Source organism: Sparus aurata, chromosome 18 (genome assembly GCF_900880675.1).
Source record: "Sparus aurata chromosome 18, fSpaAur1.1, whole genome shotgun sequence".
Classification (NCBI taxonomy): Eukaryota; Metazoa; Chordata; class Actinopteri; order Spariformes; family Sparidae; genus Sparus; species Sparus aurata.
The window spans coordinates 28,383,945-28,403,297 of record NC_044204.1 but is presented as its reverse complement, the minus strand read 5'-3'; the positions used below and the strand labels follow the sequence as shown (position 1 = coordinate 28,403,297).

Genomic DNA, 19,353 nt, shown 5'->3' with positions numbered 1-19,353 from the left:
TTTAATTATACTTGTGCTTTTCATATTTGAGTACATTTAATATCAGTTACCTCAAGAAGTGCTTTTAATGTGAGTCTCTGAAGTCGGACCGTCAGTTCTGCAGTTCTGCCACTTGGGGCCGCTGTTATAAAGTCACACAGTCTCCTACTGTAACTACAGTTTGTGGCAGATGTTATGATGATGGAGGTTAATCAGATCAAACAATATATTTTTCTTTTTTTTGCCAAACCAAAATTCAAAAATACACTTTCCAGCTACATGTGCCAGCAGACCAACAAGATACATGTTTAAATAATTTGGGTTTTGCTATAAATCACATGTATTTAAAGGTTCAGTGAGTCCTCTCATTCCCAACTCGTCAAACCAGTTGGAATCGGCACATTTCTCTTACAAAATGGATGTAAACATAATATCAGTCCATCACAGTCGTTCAGGTATTTTAAAGAATATGTCTGTCTTTAACTCTTACTCCCATGTGGCGCCTTTATTGAAAGATATAATGTGACTGATCTTCATCCCTCCTCTCCGTGAAGAGTTCGCTTCCTCATGTGATTTCTGTGTAAATGATGTCGCTGTGGATTTAGTCACAGTCCGTTTGCTGTGCAGACATATTTAAAATCATGCCGAATGTATTTATGAAGTGCATTTAAAGACCAGCTGAACCTATAATAAGGCTTCAGCTGCTTGACTGCTGGGTTGATGTTATCATACGTATCTTTTTATTATCCGTTTACTGCAGCTGACCAAGGAGAAACTGTCCAAGGAAACAGAAAGAGGAAGTTGTTGCATTACTGTAAAAGGACTAACCCTGGGAAGTTCCCTACCTCTTAGTCAGACTGCTGAATAATCATATTTGATCTGATTAGACTTTGGGGCGAACAGGACGAGGACTACGGATTTTATTCACTGTAATATTGAATCTATATCAGAAAACGGTTTATTTCACTGCCAAGTTTGGACAACTTCACAGTTTGTCTCGAATGTTAAAGGGGCACTATGTATATGAAGAAGAAATTCAAAGTCATATTTATTATACTTACAATATTAATGAGGTAATAATACAAACTCTATACTATTTTTTTTCCCATAACAGAATAAACTTAAAATGTCCTCCCAAAAACTGCATCGTGCACCTTTAACACACATTTCTTTCAATTAAGCTCCATTGCCCAAAACTCACACATTAAAAACAAACACATTACTGTACTTCTGCGTCGAAACCAAACTCAAAACCATGTCACGCTAAAAAAACAAACTTTGCTTTCAGACGTCACACAAATGCCATCGCATACACACTTCTTACAAAACAGGTGGGATGAATTCAAAACACAACCACAAAAACCTGCTGTTGCAGTAAAGGTGCTTTGTGTATTTCCCCAGGTGCAACCTCGTTAGGCCAGAAGATAAACACAACATATATGTACAGTTTCAAAACTTCCAATGTGCTTTTGTGAAATAATCTGAAATTGAGTGATGAATCAATTTACTGTTAAAAAAAAAAAGTTTTAAAGACTACAGTTGATAAGAGAATGCAGAAAAATATTCCATTTAAAAAAATGTAAACCAGGCCTTTGCTTTTCTCATCTATAATTATATAATATATTTACTGTATGTCAACAGTAGAATTGATTCTATGTAACAGATTAGCAAATCAATGAAATCAACAGATGGATTATTCATCGTAGTAATAATATAATTGAAAATAGCTACCTGCGTATTTACAAAGCAGGTCTACATACTGAGACATAAAGCATCTTTTACTTACTGACTTACTTTAAGCATCTGATATGAATGAGTTCAAGTAACAAAACAAGCAGCTGAAGCAGAAAATGGAAATATTCATGTACCTCAAAATTGTACTTAGGTACAGTACTCAAATAAATGTACTTAGTTACATTCCATCACTGGTCCTGCTACAGCTGATACATATTTAGTAAATGGGTATCAAGGTGCATAATCAGTGTTTTTGTAATTTTCCTGTAGGAGAAAGTAAAAAGAGAAAACAGGAGACAGTTTTATTTTCATAGAACATCTTTATAGAAAACATTTCTTCACATTTTCAAAAAACATTTTTTTTGTCTTTTCACTTGTTCTGTTTTTTTAAAGGTTGTTTTTTTCTTTTTTTTTTTTTTTAAATAAATGTCCTTTTTTTTAGTTATTTTTTTCTTTTTAAATCTGCTCAAGTTGAACATTTTTTCACATCCATCTGTGTCAAAGGCTCTTGCCGAGTTGCTGGGGCTTGTAGAAGGTGTCTGATAGAAAACACGAGCTGTCACGTTCATCAGAAATGGTGCTGACCGACACCGAGACGTGACAGTTCCCTCTCTTGTAGGAACTGCCACGAGTCTTATAGTTGTCAGTGTTCCCCAGCTGCAACTAAAGCTCACATTCAGCTTCCAGTAGTCACATCCCTCCACTTCAGCAGCACTCCAGTTTTAGCCTGAAGGCACCTGTGTTAACAGCGCTTTTGCTTTTATCGATATGCACTTCTGTTTCTTTTCTACGTCCCGCGGTTACTGAATTCTAACTCTAAACAGTCTGTCACACCTCTAAATCTACCCAGGCTGCAGTACAACAAGCAGGTCCTACTGTCACACCCAGAGACAACACAAACAAAAGTACTCTAGAGTTTACAAAAACTGTAAAAATAAGAAAAAAGACAGAAAAGATACAAGTTTTAACAACTAGTTTGCACATTGTTCTGCTTTGCAAATTGTACCGTGGATTTTGACTTGATAATCAGCTTTGATACAGCTCACAAAAAAAGCTTTAACACAAAGCTCTGAGCAAAAAATCTGAACTCGTGACCCGCGCAGGTCTACTTCTTTGTCATCTATCTAATTCATCACTTCTCTGTGAAGTTTTTGAATGACCTTTGGTCTGATTCAGTCTCTGATTTGATCATTTCTGAAGCACGTCAGTACAAAAAGACAAAATCATTCGGTGAATGGCTCAGCTTAATCTTCACCGTAGGACACAGCCCTCTTTAGTTTAGTTACAAATGGGTGTTTTGCAAACATTGCCTTTACCATTACCTTCAAAATCCTTCCAATAGTTCACTGAAATATATTGGATAAAGTTACATCACACACAAATCTGGGGTTGAGAACAGAAGCAGAGTCTGAAGGTTTGAGGACAAACAGTCTAAAAATCTTCGTTACACATCGTACAGTGGAGAAGAAAGGCGTTTGACCCACACACTGTGCGTCTTCATGTCTACTAATCAGCTACCTTGCATTATAAATATATAAAGTTTAAAAAAGTGCTTATTAAAAGAAACTATAGTGATGCGATAACTTCCAGCAGTGTCACTGTTGTGTTGTTGTTCTTGACCAGCATTAATACGAAATGTTAGGGAGAGAAAAACTGTCGTACTTCACGTTCCTTAATGTCCTCCTTCAACACTGACAAGGATTGTCCAAAAAATGAAAAAAACAGGAGCCCTGGTCTCCCATTAACATTCAACTCGTACAAAAAGGATTTTCTTTTTTTTTTGTTTTGGGGGGGGCACATAGTTAATACAACTTAATACAAAAGGAGACTGATCAAAGTAAAAAGGAGAGTATTGGCCACCGTAACACACTGCTACTACCAAGCAGTTTCTCACAGACTGAACTGGAACAAACCAACAGGTAAAAATTAAAACAACTCTAGTCATAATTGCACATAACCTTTGAGAGCCGAGATGTTTGATAAGAGGACTTCACAACAAGGATCTGCTTAGGGGCCGAGGAGGGGGCGGGGGTTGTGGCACACTATGGTATAAATACATTAAATTGGAGAAAAAGAAAAGCACATTCATGAGGCACAGCGACAAAACAACGCAGCTTTGTGTCTTTTTAAGTGCCTGCTGTTCAGATTTCTTCATCCCCGTGTCTCTGGGTCGCTCTGTACCGGCGGAAAGTTTAGCTTCGTGCCTCTACGGGCACTTAGGCAATCATGTACTGAGTGATGGCTCTCAGAGCGTATAACATCTCAGCCTGCAGCCGGGCCTCCATGATTAGTAAATTCACGTGTATCTGAGGAGACAGAAAATAAAGAGTGGTTAAGGCAGAGAGCAAAAAGGTGGTCGACCAGTGTGAAAGTTAACAGTGAAGGTCTTCTCACCCGCTCTGAAGTTTTAAGTGGAGTCCAGCCTAGTGGACACATTGGAGTTTTGGTGGCATCTGGACAACAGGCCACAGCCTTGATGTACATCTTTAAATCCCGCTCCAGCAACTGGTTCACTTCTCCGTAATCATAATCGTCATACCTATCAACACAGACAAACATTTTTACCTACTGAACAGGAAGCAAAGTAAGGGTTTTATTTGTGTAAAACAGGATAGATGCTCACCGTATTCCTAACACACAATGGATGTAATTCCAGATTGCCCTTTTCAGGTCGGGGCTGTGCAACGAGGGGAGGGTGGTCACGCTCCTGAATCGGTCGTCCAAGAGGTGCCCGATATCTGAATACAAACGGTTAACTAAGGAGAAGCCATGGTCCTCCCATGAATAGTCCTGCAGAGCAAACACAATATCCTCAAAGTCAGCGTGACGAGGTTTTCATGTACAGTTCACCTTAAAGCCACAAAATCAATGTATCAAATTACAAAGAGGGTTATTCACCTTTGTGACCAATTCAACCAAAGGATTTTTTTTTTTATTGTTTATTAATTTAATGGTAGGAGAGCTTCTTTATCTAAGTTTGTTAAAGGTGCTCTCTCTCCATAGGGAAACATTCAAACTTAAAAAGCATAGGAGAACTCGCTGTCAGAGAGGAGAGCTAACAATACGAAAAATGAGCATCAAAACCATTTCAAATATCCAGAATCTATATGTATCAATTTAAAAAAATATATTTTTGACAACACTATTATATGTAATGTTATATGAAAGTCAAGTGAACATCTTAAATTTTATTAATCAGCCGGCCAGGAGCTTGTTTTAGTTACTTAAAAAAACACAATTGCACATGTCTGAGGGACTTAAACTCTCATCATTGTGCCATTTTTCTCTGAAGGAACTAATTTTGTTTTACGAGTCAGACTGTGACACAGTTTGGAATTGGGTCACTTTAAATACCAAACCTAGAAGTGTGTGAGAGAGTTAATTCATACATGCCAGTCTAATGTTGATTAAATAAACCGAAGCTAATTAATACAGACATGAAAGAGCATCAGCTGGTGTTTGATGTGTCCTATTACACAACCAGCCAGTCAGAAACAAGTATTTACTCTTGCTATAATCCACATACTGTACATCAGTCCTGACAGCACTGCCTGCCCTCATTCACCAATGTCCTCACCTGAACTCTAAACACTTGAAAGTGGTCCTCCTCTCTACGAGTGAATTCCTGATAGCAGAAGTCGGGGTCTGTGCGGAATCGTGTCGGGTCTGCGAAGCAAATAATCTCCTCCTCTTCTTCCATATCTAAAAAAAGACGCGATGAAAGCGGATGAGATGGAGGGTAGGCAGAGAGTGCGTCAATAAGTGTGGCTGATGAGTGATAATTGCTCAGGTTTCACACCATGTGACGCTGGAGATAAACATCAGAAACGAGTGGGAACATCTCAGCGGCTTGTTTGCGCGTGTCGTCCGAGCTGGTTACCTGTTTGCTGGAGTGTTTGTGTCTGCAGCAGACGCTCTTCTCTTTTCTCGCGCTCCTCCTGGGACTTCTGAATCCTCTCCTTCAGACAAACGATGTCACAGCTGGAGTCCAGAGACTGTCAACAGAGAGCCCGGGAAGAGTATTGATGAAGTATCTCTCAAGGAACAGACACACCCTGCAGTGCTGCTACTGACATCAGGCAAACATTACCATAAATGCTTAAATTCTTTGGAAATGTCAACAGGAACTAAAATGCTGTATAATCGTGATAACTGATAACAATCAACAACCACTTTTGTAATTGATTAATCTCTGGTTTCTGTCCACAACCCTGATTATTTTTCCCCATTTTCTTTTTATAGTCAGCTATTAAGCTATAATGAAATTATAATGAAGTTGCAGGCCTGCATGGAACTGGAAAAGTCGGTTTTATTTATTTAAGTATGACTCACCAGTTTATCTCAAATTAATAGCTTTAAAATTGTATTACATGAAAGATTAACTGTCTTATCTACTTCAACTTCATTCTGTATAAATATCGAAATAAAAAATAAAGCATAGCTAATTTAAAGATTTCTTAGTGTTACAAATGTGTGAAACACAAGACTCGAGAAGTATTCATCTGCTTTGTTACCCGTCGTCGTGTTATGTGTTCCGAGGGAGTGGCAAGAGACTGAGGCACATTGGCGTTGCCGTTGGCAGCATCGAAGGGGCAGAAGGTCGGCGGAGTACCGTTAGGAGATTTGGAGAGCGGGACAAAGTCTGAGTCTGTGTCGCATCCAAACACAAAGCTGCAGAGGGAGTGGCAATGGGCCAGGATCACCACGGCCTGCACCAGCTCAGCCAGCGACCAGCACTGCTCGCCCGCCTTCAGCAGCGTCTGGAGGGAACAGAGACAAGAGCTCAGGGTCAGAGAACTATGTATAATCTCAAGGTTTTCTTTTCGCTTCATCTGCGTTTATGTAGATTTTGTGACGTGGTTCTTCTGTGTTTTGCTGTACCTGGATGTGTGAGCAGGCAGTGAGCCATGGTTGGTGGGCCAGCACCTTGTTGATGTGGTCAAGAAGACGAAGACGAGGAGGTGCCGCCTCCAAACCCTGCAACCACAGAGGGTCCCCACCCACCCTCAGAAACTGGGCTGAGTGCAGGTACACCAGGTAGTTACAGTGATGGCGTGCTGCAGCCTAGATGTCACAAAAAGAGGAAATTGAGTACAGATTCAGCAGGAAACATTCAAGCTCGAGATCCTGATTATCCATATACAAGAACAGCGTGTTCACTGACCATGATGGCGATGTAATGGCGGTAATGCAGTGGCAGGGGGCCGTCCATGTGCAGGATGTAGTGCTGTGTGCGCAGGAAGCTCTCCAAGTACTGAGGGTGAGAGGCCATCTGCTGGGACACGGCGTCCACGCTCCCCGTGCTGACCAGAGCCTTCATGAACAGCAGCGACACTCGCTCCTTCTCACCGTTCACCATCACCTACAGAAACCAGGACAGAAAGGAGCCAGAAGGTTGGTTTCTGATGGCTGAGCTGAAAAGTCAGTACATCGACTTGTTAAGTGACAAGTTCAAGAGCAAATTTGAGTATTTGTTGCTATATTCAAAATTATTTTGTTTGATTGGACAAAACAAGCAGTTTGAAGACGTCACAAAAAGGGCTCGGGGATTTTTTGACATTTACAAAACACAGAAATGAATCAGTCAATCGAAAATTAATCTCAAGAAAATGCACATCAGTTGCAGCACCAGCAGCCATTGTCTGTGTCCCACCTTTGGCAGTGATAAAAGTCTTCACTGAAACCAGTAAGACATACTGTCCTTAGGGGGAATTATGAGAACTCATTTTGTAGCCAAAGCAGGTTGGCTCAAGATACGGTTGGACTTTAGAGTCCAAAACCATGTGATGGTTCAGTCTGTGCTTTGGACTGGAGTCATGTTCCACACCTTAAATCAGCTGAACAGAGGCAGTCTTGGAAGAACAGCAGCCTTGATGCTGTGATACCGGCGCCGCTGGCAAGTGACTGCATTCCTTACATTATTCTTTCTGCAAATAAAACCAGCAAACAACGGTGCTCCACTGGGAGCTCGACAGGCGCACAGACAACAACTCATGTCAGCTGCAGCAGAGTCGGAAACTTTATACGATTCCACTATATTGTTATTCAACATAGACGCAACACTGTGGACTAACAGGTATCTACTTCTGCAGTGAACCAAAACGATAAACAGTGGAAACCAGGGGGAAAAAACAAAGTTGTCCTTTGAAAAGGGGATTTACATGCTGGGAGGAACCACAGATGAGGGAACTAATGTGAAAGTTGGGTTCAGGAGGCCTTGAAGAGGGAAGCGATGCAGCAGCAAAGAAGTGGATGAGACCAAACGCACAAACATGGGAGCGACAGAGCTGCGGAGCCCGAGGCCAAGAGAAACAGACCCATGTGGAGTGGGAAGCTGGTCTCGTAGCTACAGTCATTTATTACCTCTCTCGCCATCATACAAAGGCCTCCAGGAAAAGGTGTTCGGAAGCCCAGACTCAGTTCTCTTGTATGTGAAACCTGAGTGAGCAACGCTGATCAGAGCCAAAAGGTTCATTTCTGTTTGAACCGTACAAATATTGGCAAGACTTTTCCTTATTTCAGCACAAAATGCTGTCGAGGATTATTACTGTCCGGTCAAACCACAGACACCTGAACTTATGTCACAGATAGCCGGAGCGAATGCCGACTAGAGGGCCTTGTTACTTAATTTTAGCCTCGTACAGCTCTTTGGCATTCAGCACCATGTTCATCTGGCTGGTAGCTCCATGTGGTATTTCACTTCTCCCTGCAGTGTATGAAGGTTTCCTCCAGATCCTGCAATAGGCTCCACCTCTTGACCTATATACAGTTCGAGCTCAGATCATGGAAGACATGTTAACATACACCACATGCCAAATCACTCTCACACTCATGTTTACATTTCCCTAATCTCACAGTTTATATAAAACAAAAAGAGAAAAAAAATCGCACAGGAACCAAAGCTGGAACGATAGAAAAGCAGTATGTAAAGGAGAGGTGGTCCTAAATGAAACTCGGACACAGACCCACTGGAGGGAATGTAGAGCACACAGGTGCCTGCCAATCAAAGGCCGACTGACATGAGCACATTCAAAACACATTCAAACAAGTATCTCTCTGCAAACACAAGAGCCACTGATTAGTATGCTGAGCTGCAGAATCTAGGTTACTGCTCCATCAAGCACTAACTGGCTGGGCCGATGAAAGGAATGGGCCTTTCAGAGGCCCACCCCATACAGAAAACATGCTTCGAGAGCAACTTGTCAAGGACTTAAAATGAACGGTGGCCATACAGTGTAGTTTTTCTTTGCAGTCTGGCACTGTAGAATGAGCTAGGGGTGGCAACACTACCGATTATAGTTCAGTGTTACTATAAATGATTAATCTCTGAACTGTTATTCTTAAACATATCTTCACATTCACATACCGTTAATGTGATACTGAACTACAGTATAGAGATAATAAGATTTTTGATATTTGCGTTAGTATTTTGTGAATGCACTAATAATCACTCATTAGAGGTATTTGGGAATATTGTGACATTTGATTTTCTCGGCCAGTCCTTGCATTTATGAAGTGCTTTTGGGGAGATTTCAAATTATCCGGATATAAATCTTATATCCAAAATAGCCTCAAACAACATAATATTATTTCAAGGACATATCGACCAGACCTAGCTGCAACAATTAATCAAAAAGTTGACTGAAGGAAAATAAGTTGCGAACAATTTTGATAATCAATAATCGTTTGTCACTTTTCAAGTAAATATGGATATGGAAATATGGAAACATTTCATACTGGAAATCCTCCAGTTGCTAATGGAAATCCAGATCACTAAAATCCCACCCATGCTGTGACGAAACCTTATCAAAGTGGGTCATCATACACAGCCAGGTGAAACCAGATGAAATGTCCCCAATAGGGCTGTGTGAAATATGGCCTTAAAATAACATCTGCATATTTTTAGGCTATATGAAGATACACAATGTTAATCTCATTATTTGAAATCTCAAAGCACCTCATAAATGTTAGGACGGGGTGCCAAAATCAAGTGTCACAAAATATCTTGATATTGCAACAATATTGTATGGATGACTTTCACAAAACATTAACTGAGTGGGTAAAGGCAGAAGAATTTAGCAAGGTCAGAAAATTGCATCGCTTTACAGTAATGCAGACTTTAAAACAGGAAAAGACAACACTTATGCCATATCACAATATTTGATATCAATATACTGCCCAGCCCTAGTTCCAGACAATAACTCCTTCACGAAGGCTCTGCTTCTGTCCCTTTTTGTTTAAGGCAAGAAGACAAAATGTACGTCTGAAGATTAATCCAGTAAAAGGTTGCTGTTGTTAGACCAGTTAAAGCTGAAATAACAGGCTTGTGTATCATACGGGGAACCCAGCGCCCACACAGGACACAGCCTGTGACTCCACTGCCCACACTGGGCCGAACATCTAGGTAATAAACCCACTGCATTCTCAACAAAACCCATGTACAGAAAATATGCACATCAAATCCCTACAAGTTAGTGATCATTTAACTGACTGGTCATTAGTTTAGTCTACAGCCACTGTTGAATCCACAGCTGTACAAGAACAGTGAAATAAGTGACAGCACTTACTCTTATACAGATGGAGGAGATGGATTTGCCATCACTGGCATCAGACAACGAAAAAGGAAATTGGTTTGTGAGATCTCATAAACATGTCTGGACAAATACAACAAAAAAAGTCAAATTGAAACAGGAACTACAGTTGATGTGAGCAGTCCCGCAGCAGGAAATGACACATCCCACGGTCTCACTGCTGACATCGTAACACCAAAGTAATATTAAAACTCAGCTTAAAATACACTTCAAGACAAAATACAGTTTGTTTATTTTAAATATTTATTAAAATATCACCAGTTTTTGGATACTTCTATGATGAAAGTCCATTTCATCTCTCTTTTCTTCCTGTTTGTCAGACTGAACAATTCAAGCAATTTCTATTATATTTCACACTTAAATAAAATATCCATTCCACAATCAAGACACATTTTCATCGAAGCTAATCAATACTCGTAATTAAAAAACACAAACGCCTTTTGTGAAAGCTGTGTCCAGACACCCATCCCTACCGCTTCGTCTTTCTTGCCTGAAAACAAGCCACAGAAGCTGCACACAGCAGTACTTTAGATAAGGCGATACCCTCCTTATTGTCCACCCACATGAAAAGAACACCCGCATGAAAAGAAAAAAAATCTGGAAACAAGCGTGTGTGGGAGGATATATAAAGCAAACGAACAAAATCATCATTTAGGCGACTGTGTGTGGTATTACAAAGCATATTTTGGTTTTACATGGATGCAAGCAGTCTGACAGAGCACAAGCACATAAAGGCTTTGCGCAAACAAACCTATTAATTCTGCTTACAGTACGCCCCGGCAGCAACTGGTTCTGAAACAAAGCCATTTCTTCCCAGTCAAAAACAAGCCGGAGGGTGACAAAAGCGAGACGGCGATGTTGATATGAGAACGCTGCTGTATTGAAATCACAAGATGAATTCAAACTTGTGGCCTGGAAGCAAAGCGATATGGGAAAAAACAAACTACAGAGGGCCTGTTGTGGGCAGAAATTCACAGGTGCGGATCATTTGACATTCAAAAAAAAGAAAAAGCACAGGAGAGGTCATTTGTTTATTGATCAGAGAGGAGCAAGAGGCAGGGATGAAATGAAAAACAGGGGTGACGTCAGTGAGGGGAGGAAAGGTAAATGGAGACAAAGACGGGCTTTGATAGCAAGCTGACAAACAAAACGGCAGCACTGTACAAGCAGCGAGACGGAGGAGAGGGCAGGACTAAGACGACACACAAAGAAGTGGAAAAATGATGCCTGCAGTCTTCCAAGGGTAAATGTGTCAGCTTGAGATGAGACGTGCATGTGTGCATGAAGTGCGTGTATGTGTGTGCGGTGTTGGTGGGCTGCAGGAGGGGGGCTGCTGCAGATACAGGAGGAGGACATTCAATCTGCATTCCGATTGAGCCTGGAAGGGGTCCGTCCTTATCATGCGCTGGCGTCCAGGGGGCTTTAACTCCTTTGACCCTCCCCCTCCCCCCCTTTCGCCTCATCACCGGAAACACAAGCAGCCAGGGACGATTTTGGCTCTGCAACCTGAACTCAGGGAGTAGCGCAAAACAAACCAGCTGCAGCCCAAAGATGTTTGGAGAGGGGAGGAGAGGGGAGAGGGGAGAGGGGAGGGGAAGGAGCTGCTGGGTAGGACAGCACATACAACACAACCAAGACAAACAAAACACTGTGCTGCAGGATGAAAAAAAAAAAGGCAGAGCCGAGCCCACATACAGCAGATGAGTGATTGAACCTGTCAGGAAACATGGCAGGCAAGGTAGAGCAAAGGGGGGCGGGGGTGCTTTTATAAAAGACTTTCACTGATAACATGTCGCAGTCACAAACAAGGGCCATGTACACGATCATATCAGAGTCAGGTGAATGCTCTGCCAGATATGTGTTTATTTAAACAAATAGCTTTTGAATGCAAGTGGTTTAAGTAGTTGTAAACTCACAGGGTTTTCAACAGCATTGGATTCAGAACAAATACTGATCATTTGTCCACAGTTTACAGACTACCATGTTGTCAAATGACGGGCGAACACTGAACAGCGAGCTGTGAAAGTAGCACAGATTGGACTTGAAACCGGAGTGGAGGGTTCTGAATGCCTCGCTGCTCACATTCCTCCCTGTTTTGCTCCATTTCTGAACTATAATCTGCAGCAAACATGTCTCTGTGGGACTGCACTTGAGACAGCGCCCCCCTTCTGTTGCAAAATGGAAAAACAGCGAGAGAGGAGAAAAACAACTTTGATTGGCAGTCCGGTTCAGCCAGCAAAAACAGCACAATAAAAAGTCGCCAACATTCAGGAGGCACCGCAAGACAGAAACAAAAAACCCAACAATCCTCATCTGTCCTGGTGGATACAACACATTCACATGGCTGTGTCCTTTTACTGACGTCCCTATATATTATTTATGTGGAATAAATGGCACTGCATTACTTCACAGCCACCTAGCTAACTGACAGACACTTTTCTCCCAAATCCTCAGATGATGTCATCGTCACCTACAGTTTTTCTCCTCACACTGCAGCGGTCTCGACCTCTGCTGCGTTTAAACGTCCGCGTTTCAATAGATACGAGTGAAAGTTGAATATAACGACATTATGAAAAGGAAAGTGCTTAAATCATCCCCGGTGGACTAACAAAGGCAGAGGTAGCTCTACACTGTTTGACGTCTCCCACATCACAATAAAAGACACAGACCTGACAGCGAGCGGCTAATTCTTCAATGCTAATATTAATTTACTAACGGTAGCTTTAAATATGAGAAAGAAGAAGAAAAAAAAACAAAAAAACGACAAAAATGTTGCGAGCTTTACGTGACATGTTCACCACTGGAGATGGCAACTACGAAATGTTCTTTGACTGTGAGGATTGTTGACACCTCAAAACCCTGAATTCACTCATTAAATCCAGATTTTGATTAGCCTTTTTCAGTTAACTCTGATGTCTGCTCGATAAACCGTTAGCTGAGTTAGCTTGGTTAGCTACATCAGAAGTTAGGCTAACTTACAGCCGTTGTGACGTTCCAGGCAACAGACAAAAAAAAAAAAGTTTAGACACAGAAATAACTGTTAACAGCAACGTTCATCTTACATGTTGGATTTTAACTTCTCCCAAAAAGGTAGGTTGAAGCTAAAAAAGCCAGAGCAAAACGAGCTGGTACACAGGCAGGTTTTTCTTTAATGTAACGTTAGCTGTAAAACAAGTCATTCAAATGAATGAACGTTACTCGGGCTACTCAGCTAGCCGCTAGCTTTAATTGTGTCAAAACTAACTTAGCCCAACTGTTTTCCAAACACCTTTGTCTTATTTTCGGGCTTTAACATACCTGTTTCTGTACTCGCTGGCACTGGGTTCTCAGGGGGTACTCCATTTTATTCGTACAGATGATCATTTTCCAAAAAAAGTGCTGCTACTGCATGGATGCGGCTCTTGTCTTCTCTTGGTGCTGCTTCTCCAAGCTAGCGAACAAAGGCGAGAGAGCCTGGCCGCTGCCTGCAGTCAGACGGTCGGCCAGTCGGTAGCTGAGGACTGGACTGAGAGAAGAGCGGAGAAAACCTTCCAGAGCCGTGCTGACAGCTCCAGTAACAGTGTGCCCAATCAAAGCGCAGGAGGCGGAGCCGGCGGCTGACAGGGGTACATCCAAATGCTAATGAACATCTGCAAACAACAGCGCAGGGAAGGCAAGAGCAGGCCCGGGCAGACACACAGAGTCAAACCAGCAACTCTCAACAATCATCAGGATACAAGTGAGGAAGCTGCTTCTGTTTCTGTGTACAACCTGTTTCATGTCATGGAAACTAAAGAAAAAGAAAGAAAAGTGACACCTGAAAAAACACTTGAGAGTTTAATTTTATTGTTCATATGTTATGATAAAACAACAGGGTATTTGAACAGCAACTTGGCAATATTTGTTTTTAAATCATTTGTTTAACATTGCAAGCACAACAGAACTTCTCGCCTAGTCATGTATAGAATGAAAGTGCTGTGTTCAGAGTTTACGACCGTGTTTTTCTGCCATTTAAAATGCAATCATGTAGATGTAACTATCAAACATACATAGCAAAGACCTAAAACTAAATAAAGTTAAAGTAATAGTCCCCTGGAGATGCATCACTGGTGTTTTTTGGAAGTTTTGAAATAAAAATCACGCTGATGACGTCACTTTATTTCCTTTGACCTACTTCCTGAGGAACTATGAAGAAAGGACATTGTTAAGTTCACTGTCTCTTAACAGTTATAAGACATTTTCACATTTATCTCCAGATTTCATGTGAAGCTTTCCGTAGTCGTCACCGGTGTGACCTACTTTATTGGAAGGCAGTTGTAAAAAAGTGGAAAACACATGGATCGAATTACATGATTGAGTGGGTTTTGCATTGTGGAGTCCCATGGTCTAATTTTAAATATCAGGAAAGGAAGTCGAGTTCAGACAAGTTGCCACTGCTGCTTTAAATACAATACACAATACACTTGAGGGAGCTCAACCAAATCAAAACTCAGTCTTTATCTCCCCGCCACCACTAGAAACTCAAGTGAAATGTTATAATCCTGGAGTTTCCCTTTAAAACAGTGTTGCAGCACTCTCCTAAACAACTGAAGTAGATGGGAACTTGTCTCTGGAAGCCATGTAAAGACATTATTTACAGTCTTTTTAAAGGCATAATCTTCACTGTTGCTGCTACGCTAAAAGCTAGAGCGCGTTTTGCCGTGAAGCTCCAGAAATGTTTTGTGGACTGCGAAACTTTCCCCGACTTTCCACTGACATAAGGGTAAGTAGATAACGACTGAATTTCATTTTTCCTTTGAACCTGGAGTTGTAATAAAAACCCAATATCCAGGTCTTAGAAAGAAAAGTAACCCAGATAACTGTGTTGTCCTACTTAATGGGAGAGCCCGAGGTTTGTAACTGGTTCAGAGATCGGCGTTACATGAGACTACATGTTTTTTGGGGTGCTGGTGAGGGTGCAGAGCAAAAACGCAAGATCGCTTAACTTCCCGTGATACAGAACATCTTTTTGGTTCCAGTCTCCTTTCCCTGGTAATGGCCCGTATCTGTTAAAACTCAGTTTTCAGGCCCAAGGTGATGTTTATTTTCTGAGACCTGATAAGGCTTCTTCCATGGTACACAACAAACACTAAACCACCTCTTTCAGAGGCTGAGTAGTGTTTACCCGAGATTTATGGTGGACCTCGATGCCCATACTGACATTTTATGTTTGGCATTAAAAAACATTGCTAAAGCGCTTCTTCTTTCACATTTCTTAGGTAGTGCCCAGCTCGGGGATTGCACCTACGCCTTACAATGGAAGGGACAATCCTGGTTTTCAAGGGAAGTAAACTGACCTTTAGGTGTGTAACTCATCAGACTTTTCTTCTCTCTTTGTGGCAGCAGTTTGGAAATTGATGACAAAGTTTGTTGGGGAAGATCTGATCTTGCTTGCGTAGAGATGAGTTTGATAAAAATATGTCTTAAGCCTTAACTTGATCTCAATATTCCTGCTCTCATACATCGAGTCATCTAGGCGTCTCAATGACAAAGACAATATGTGTCATTCATGTACACCAAACACACAACAAGCATTGATTACAGTCTGTCATGCTGCCATGAGATGTCCACAGAGGACCACTGCATTCAGGCTTGTTTGATTGACCCTCTGCTTTGACCCAATTGTTACTTCTTGTATGGGCGTATTCAGCCGATGAATGGGTCGTTTGTTCTTTACCAGATAAATTGAAATTGAATTGGTTCGAATCAGGATGTTTTTCTGTCTCAGCGCAGGAATCACAACTTTCATACCGATTCGTTTCACTGTATCCTGTCGGTGTTTTTGTCCTTTCTTGAGAACTCCTTACCGAGCTCATGTGTTGAATGTGGCAAATTACCTTGTTTTCCCTTTTTTGAAAAGGTGTTTGTGTAAAGGTTTCACTGTGCTCTGGAAAGTTTTGTGAAAGCGGAACTGAAAACAAATCTCGAAACGAGAATGCACATAATACAAACACAACACACATTTACTTGACAACTTTAGACATTAGTTACCAGTTACTTCTTTGCAGATTGCACACAGCACATAAAATAAGTTATCAGCAATCAGCTTAAAATGAAAAACTGATTGTGATCATCAGAAAAGTTCAGCAAAATTAGCTTTTACTTGTACTTTTGATACTTAAGGATATTTATTTACTTTAGGTCATTTGCTTAAGCACTTTTTGGTTTGGTTGTCACTTTTACCTAAGTAATATTTAACACCATATCTTACTCAATTAGGACTTTTATATACTTCACAACACTGATGAGTACGTTTCTGAATAACCCCAATTTTAGAACTATATAGAAGAAAATAAGGAGTTACTAGAGAGCAGACTCCCTCTTCATGATTATTAAAAAGAGTAAGTAATGGTCAGATAATCAGTAGGTAATGAGGGACCACTTAGAAACTACTTAGTATATACTATCACGACTTGAGGGGACAGGGAAGAGTAAGTAATTAGTATTTATCAGTAATGAATAAGTCGTTACAAGTTTGTCTGATACTTATGAACTAATCATTACCTAATGATTCATTAATATAGTATCTCCAGGTCGGTTCTCTATACCAAATCATCATTATCTACTACAAAGTCCTCCAGTCGTTACTTATTAACAATTTATTTCTCCTCACTCGTTCCTCGGTAACGACTCGTTTTCTTGTGCTGTATTGTGAACTGTTACTGGTTGTTTTTAAAAGACCGTCTTGATTTGTGCTGATCTTATTACGAGGGAGACACATTCAATGTAAAACTTGATTTAGTGTTTGGCTAAATGAACCACGAGTTTTCAGGCCTCGTGTCGTCCCAGTGATATAGAGGGCTGATATATTAATGTGTACAAGACTGTGTCCATTTTAACATCTTAACGACATCAAGGAAAGGCCGCCTGCACGCTGAGCTTCACTGCAACTACCCTGACAAATCACACAGTGCAAGTTTAAAAATAAGGCTGACCGAGGTGCTCCGGTGGGGAAAACAAGTGACACTAGACTTGAGTGTCCATCTCTATTAGATTAAGATACAGCTTGCACAAACATCATGTGAATCATGCTCAAGTGGCAGCTAGAACCAGACCAAACCAGATGGATTCAGGGAAAAACACAAAAAGGAGGTTTCTCTCTCATGGATTCAGCCTTATTTTTTAGTTTTTATTCCTGCGTTGCAGCTGACAGCTATTTTCATTATGGATTAATACTGAAAAATGGCGATCATAAATGTCCTAAATGTCTTCACGTGGAGTCATGTTTCACCAACAGACAGTCCAAAACCAAAACACGCTCCTTACAATATCACAAGGCAAATAAAAAGGAAATCTTCACATTTGAGAAGTTGGAACAAAGAAACCATTAACGGATTATCGAAAAAATAGCTGCCGATTATTTTTCTGACTGGAAAACATCCATCCATATTTCTTCTGATGAGCTGACTGTGAATGCCAGAAAGTGACAAACTTGTACTAAATAACACATTAATCTGAGTCCGCCTGGAAGTATGCCATGGGTTGTGAAACAAATCATACAGCTCTCATTTCAGAAACAGCATTATAGCATAATGGTGTTTCAATAATTTATTTTTTCGTCGCCACCTCTTGATTAAACTCATCATGTGGTCTGTGGTTTGACCCCTGACGCCCCTTGCTCTCTCTTTTAGTTGTTTTGTTAAACCACTTCCTTAATTTAGCTGATGTGGTACAACAGCTGCTGTCTGACGTACACACTAAAAGCTCTCATGCCCCGTTTGTTAAACTCTTCGGAAGAAGCCATTTGTCAACTGTGAAAACACGTCTGAAGAAAGTTAGATGCTCAGCCAGCCTGTAGGACCTAATCATAGCCAATCTTCCCTTTCCACAGAACCTCTTCCAGAAACAAAGGGGAGGGACTTTCCTGATAAGGAAATCTGCCCTGATTCTCGTTTAGTGCATGAAGGATTTGAAACTCGTCTTTATCAAGCTACCTGAAGTGCCATCTCGGGGGAATTTAGGAAATTAACACATCTCATAACTAAATGCCCATGAGATCTAGCTGTTAATTCAACCAGCCGGAGTAACAGGTTTTTTATTAGGTAAACACAGCTGGTCGTTAAATTAACTGAACAGAAACTTTGTGCCTCTCCAGCAGAAAAGTGGTCGAACATGTCTCCTGCACAGACTCTCAGCACTGCTCCGAGGCTGAACGGCTACAGAAGACTACGTGCTGCCTCTCAGCCCTCATTTCCTGTTTTACGAAGCCTCCTGGTGAAGAAACTGTAACAGTAAATGGTGAATCAGCAGGGTCACGTCAATACCATCACCTTGAATTGCACAATACATCTTTGGTTACCGTAACTTAGCATGAATTTTATACCAGCTGGGCATGACTGAAAATATCGGTCTTCAAAATGAAAACAAACAAGATTTCATTTTTAATTTCAGTTCCCTAACTGTTCAAGTAAAGGATCATTCTGCATTTGCTGCGGTCAGAGGTTTAATACCAGGTCCTGCCTTGTTTATGAGAAATAATAAAGGGTAACTCCACATATTTTACACTTTTCAGTCGGTTTAATGGATATGGAAGGAAGCTGCAATGCAACCTGGCGCCTACCTCAGCAACTGAATGACATCACTGGAGACAATGGATCAGATTACATAAAGTTTACTCTGGAGCCACAAAAGGCTTCATACTACTTTTTATTTAAAACATATGCTGTAGTGTTTACGTCTAAATTTCACGGTGACACATTTGTCAGCAAGCTACAATAAAAAAAACTGATATTTGTTCAGAAATGAAGTCAATTCTCGCATGCTCAGTAGGAAGACGATATCTGAGGCCGTATTCTTGACTTTCTTGGATTATGGTGAAGCATTTCTAACAGTAAGACATGACGGGCATTGGTTGCATCGCTTCCAATTGTCGTTATTTGACTCCCTCATATGATTGGCTGATGCTCAAAGTCCCAGGAGCGAACACAACATTTGGGAAAACTAGAACACTTGGAACATTTTTACTGCGGACATTAAAACTTAAACCAATTGTTTCGATAAGCCAATTTTTTTTTTTAAAACTGTTCTGCTG

At 40.9% G+C, this 19,353-nt stretch overlaps 1 protein-coding gene and 1 long non-coding RNA gene across 2 annotated transcripts; one reads left to right on the top strand and one right to left on the bottom strand.

The window, feature by feature from the left end:
* Positions 1–2,110: 2,110 nt before the first annotated feature.
* On the bottom strand, positions 2,111–13,859 carry sesn4 (sestrin 4). The gene is made up of 9 exons (XM_030397179.1): positions 13,602–13,859; positions 6,878–7,075; positions 6,595–6,777; positions 6,228–6,473; positions 5,594–5,708; positions 5,291–5,415; positions 4,337–4,503; positions 4,108–4,252; positions 2,111–4,019 (listed from the first exon to the last, which is right to left on the bottom strand). Exons 1-9 carry the CDS (start codon positions 13,665–13,667, stop codon positions 3,930–3,932), a joined length of 1,335 nt encoding a protein of 444 aa, XP_030253039.1. The 5' UTR covers positions 13,668–13,859; the 3' UTR covers positions 2,111–3,929.
* Positions 13,860–13,902: 43 nt separating this feature from the next.
* Positions 13,903–19,064, top strand: LOC115569212 (uncharacterized). The gene is made up of 3 exons (XR_003981521.1): positions 13,903–14,022; positions 15,542–15,625; positions 18,418–19,064. It is a non-coding gene; the product is annotated as an uncharacterized LOC115569212 (long non-coding RNA).
* Positions 19,065–19,353: the final 289 nt, after the last annotated feature.

What these genes read in the sequence shown, in the direction of transcription:
- sesn4 (XM_030397179.1), bottom strand. Translation starts at nt 13,667, where the DNA reads ATGATCATCTGTACGAATAAAATGGAGTACCCCCTGAGAACCCAGTGC. An exon ending in CATTGTGTGTTAGGAATACG is followed by an intron (nt 4,253 to 4,336) that starts GTGAGCATCTAT and finishes CTGTGTTGATAG; the next exon opens with GTATGACGATTATGATTACG. An exon ending in CACTTAAAACTTCAGAGCGG is followed by an intron (nt 4,020 to 4,107) that starts GTGAGAAGACCT and finishes CTGTCTCCTCAG; the next exon opens with ATACACGTGAATTTACTAAT.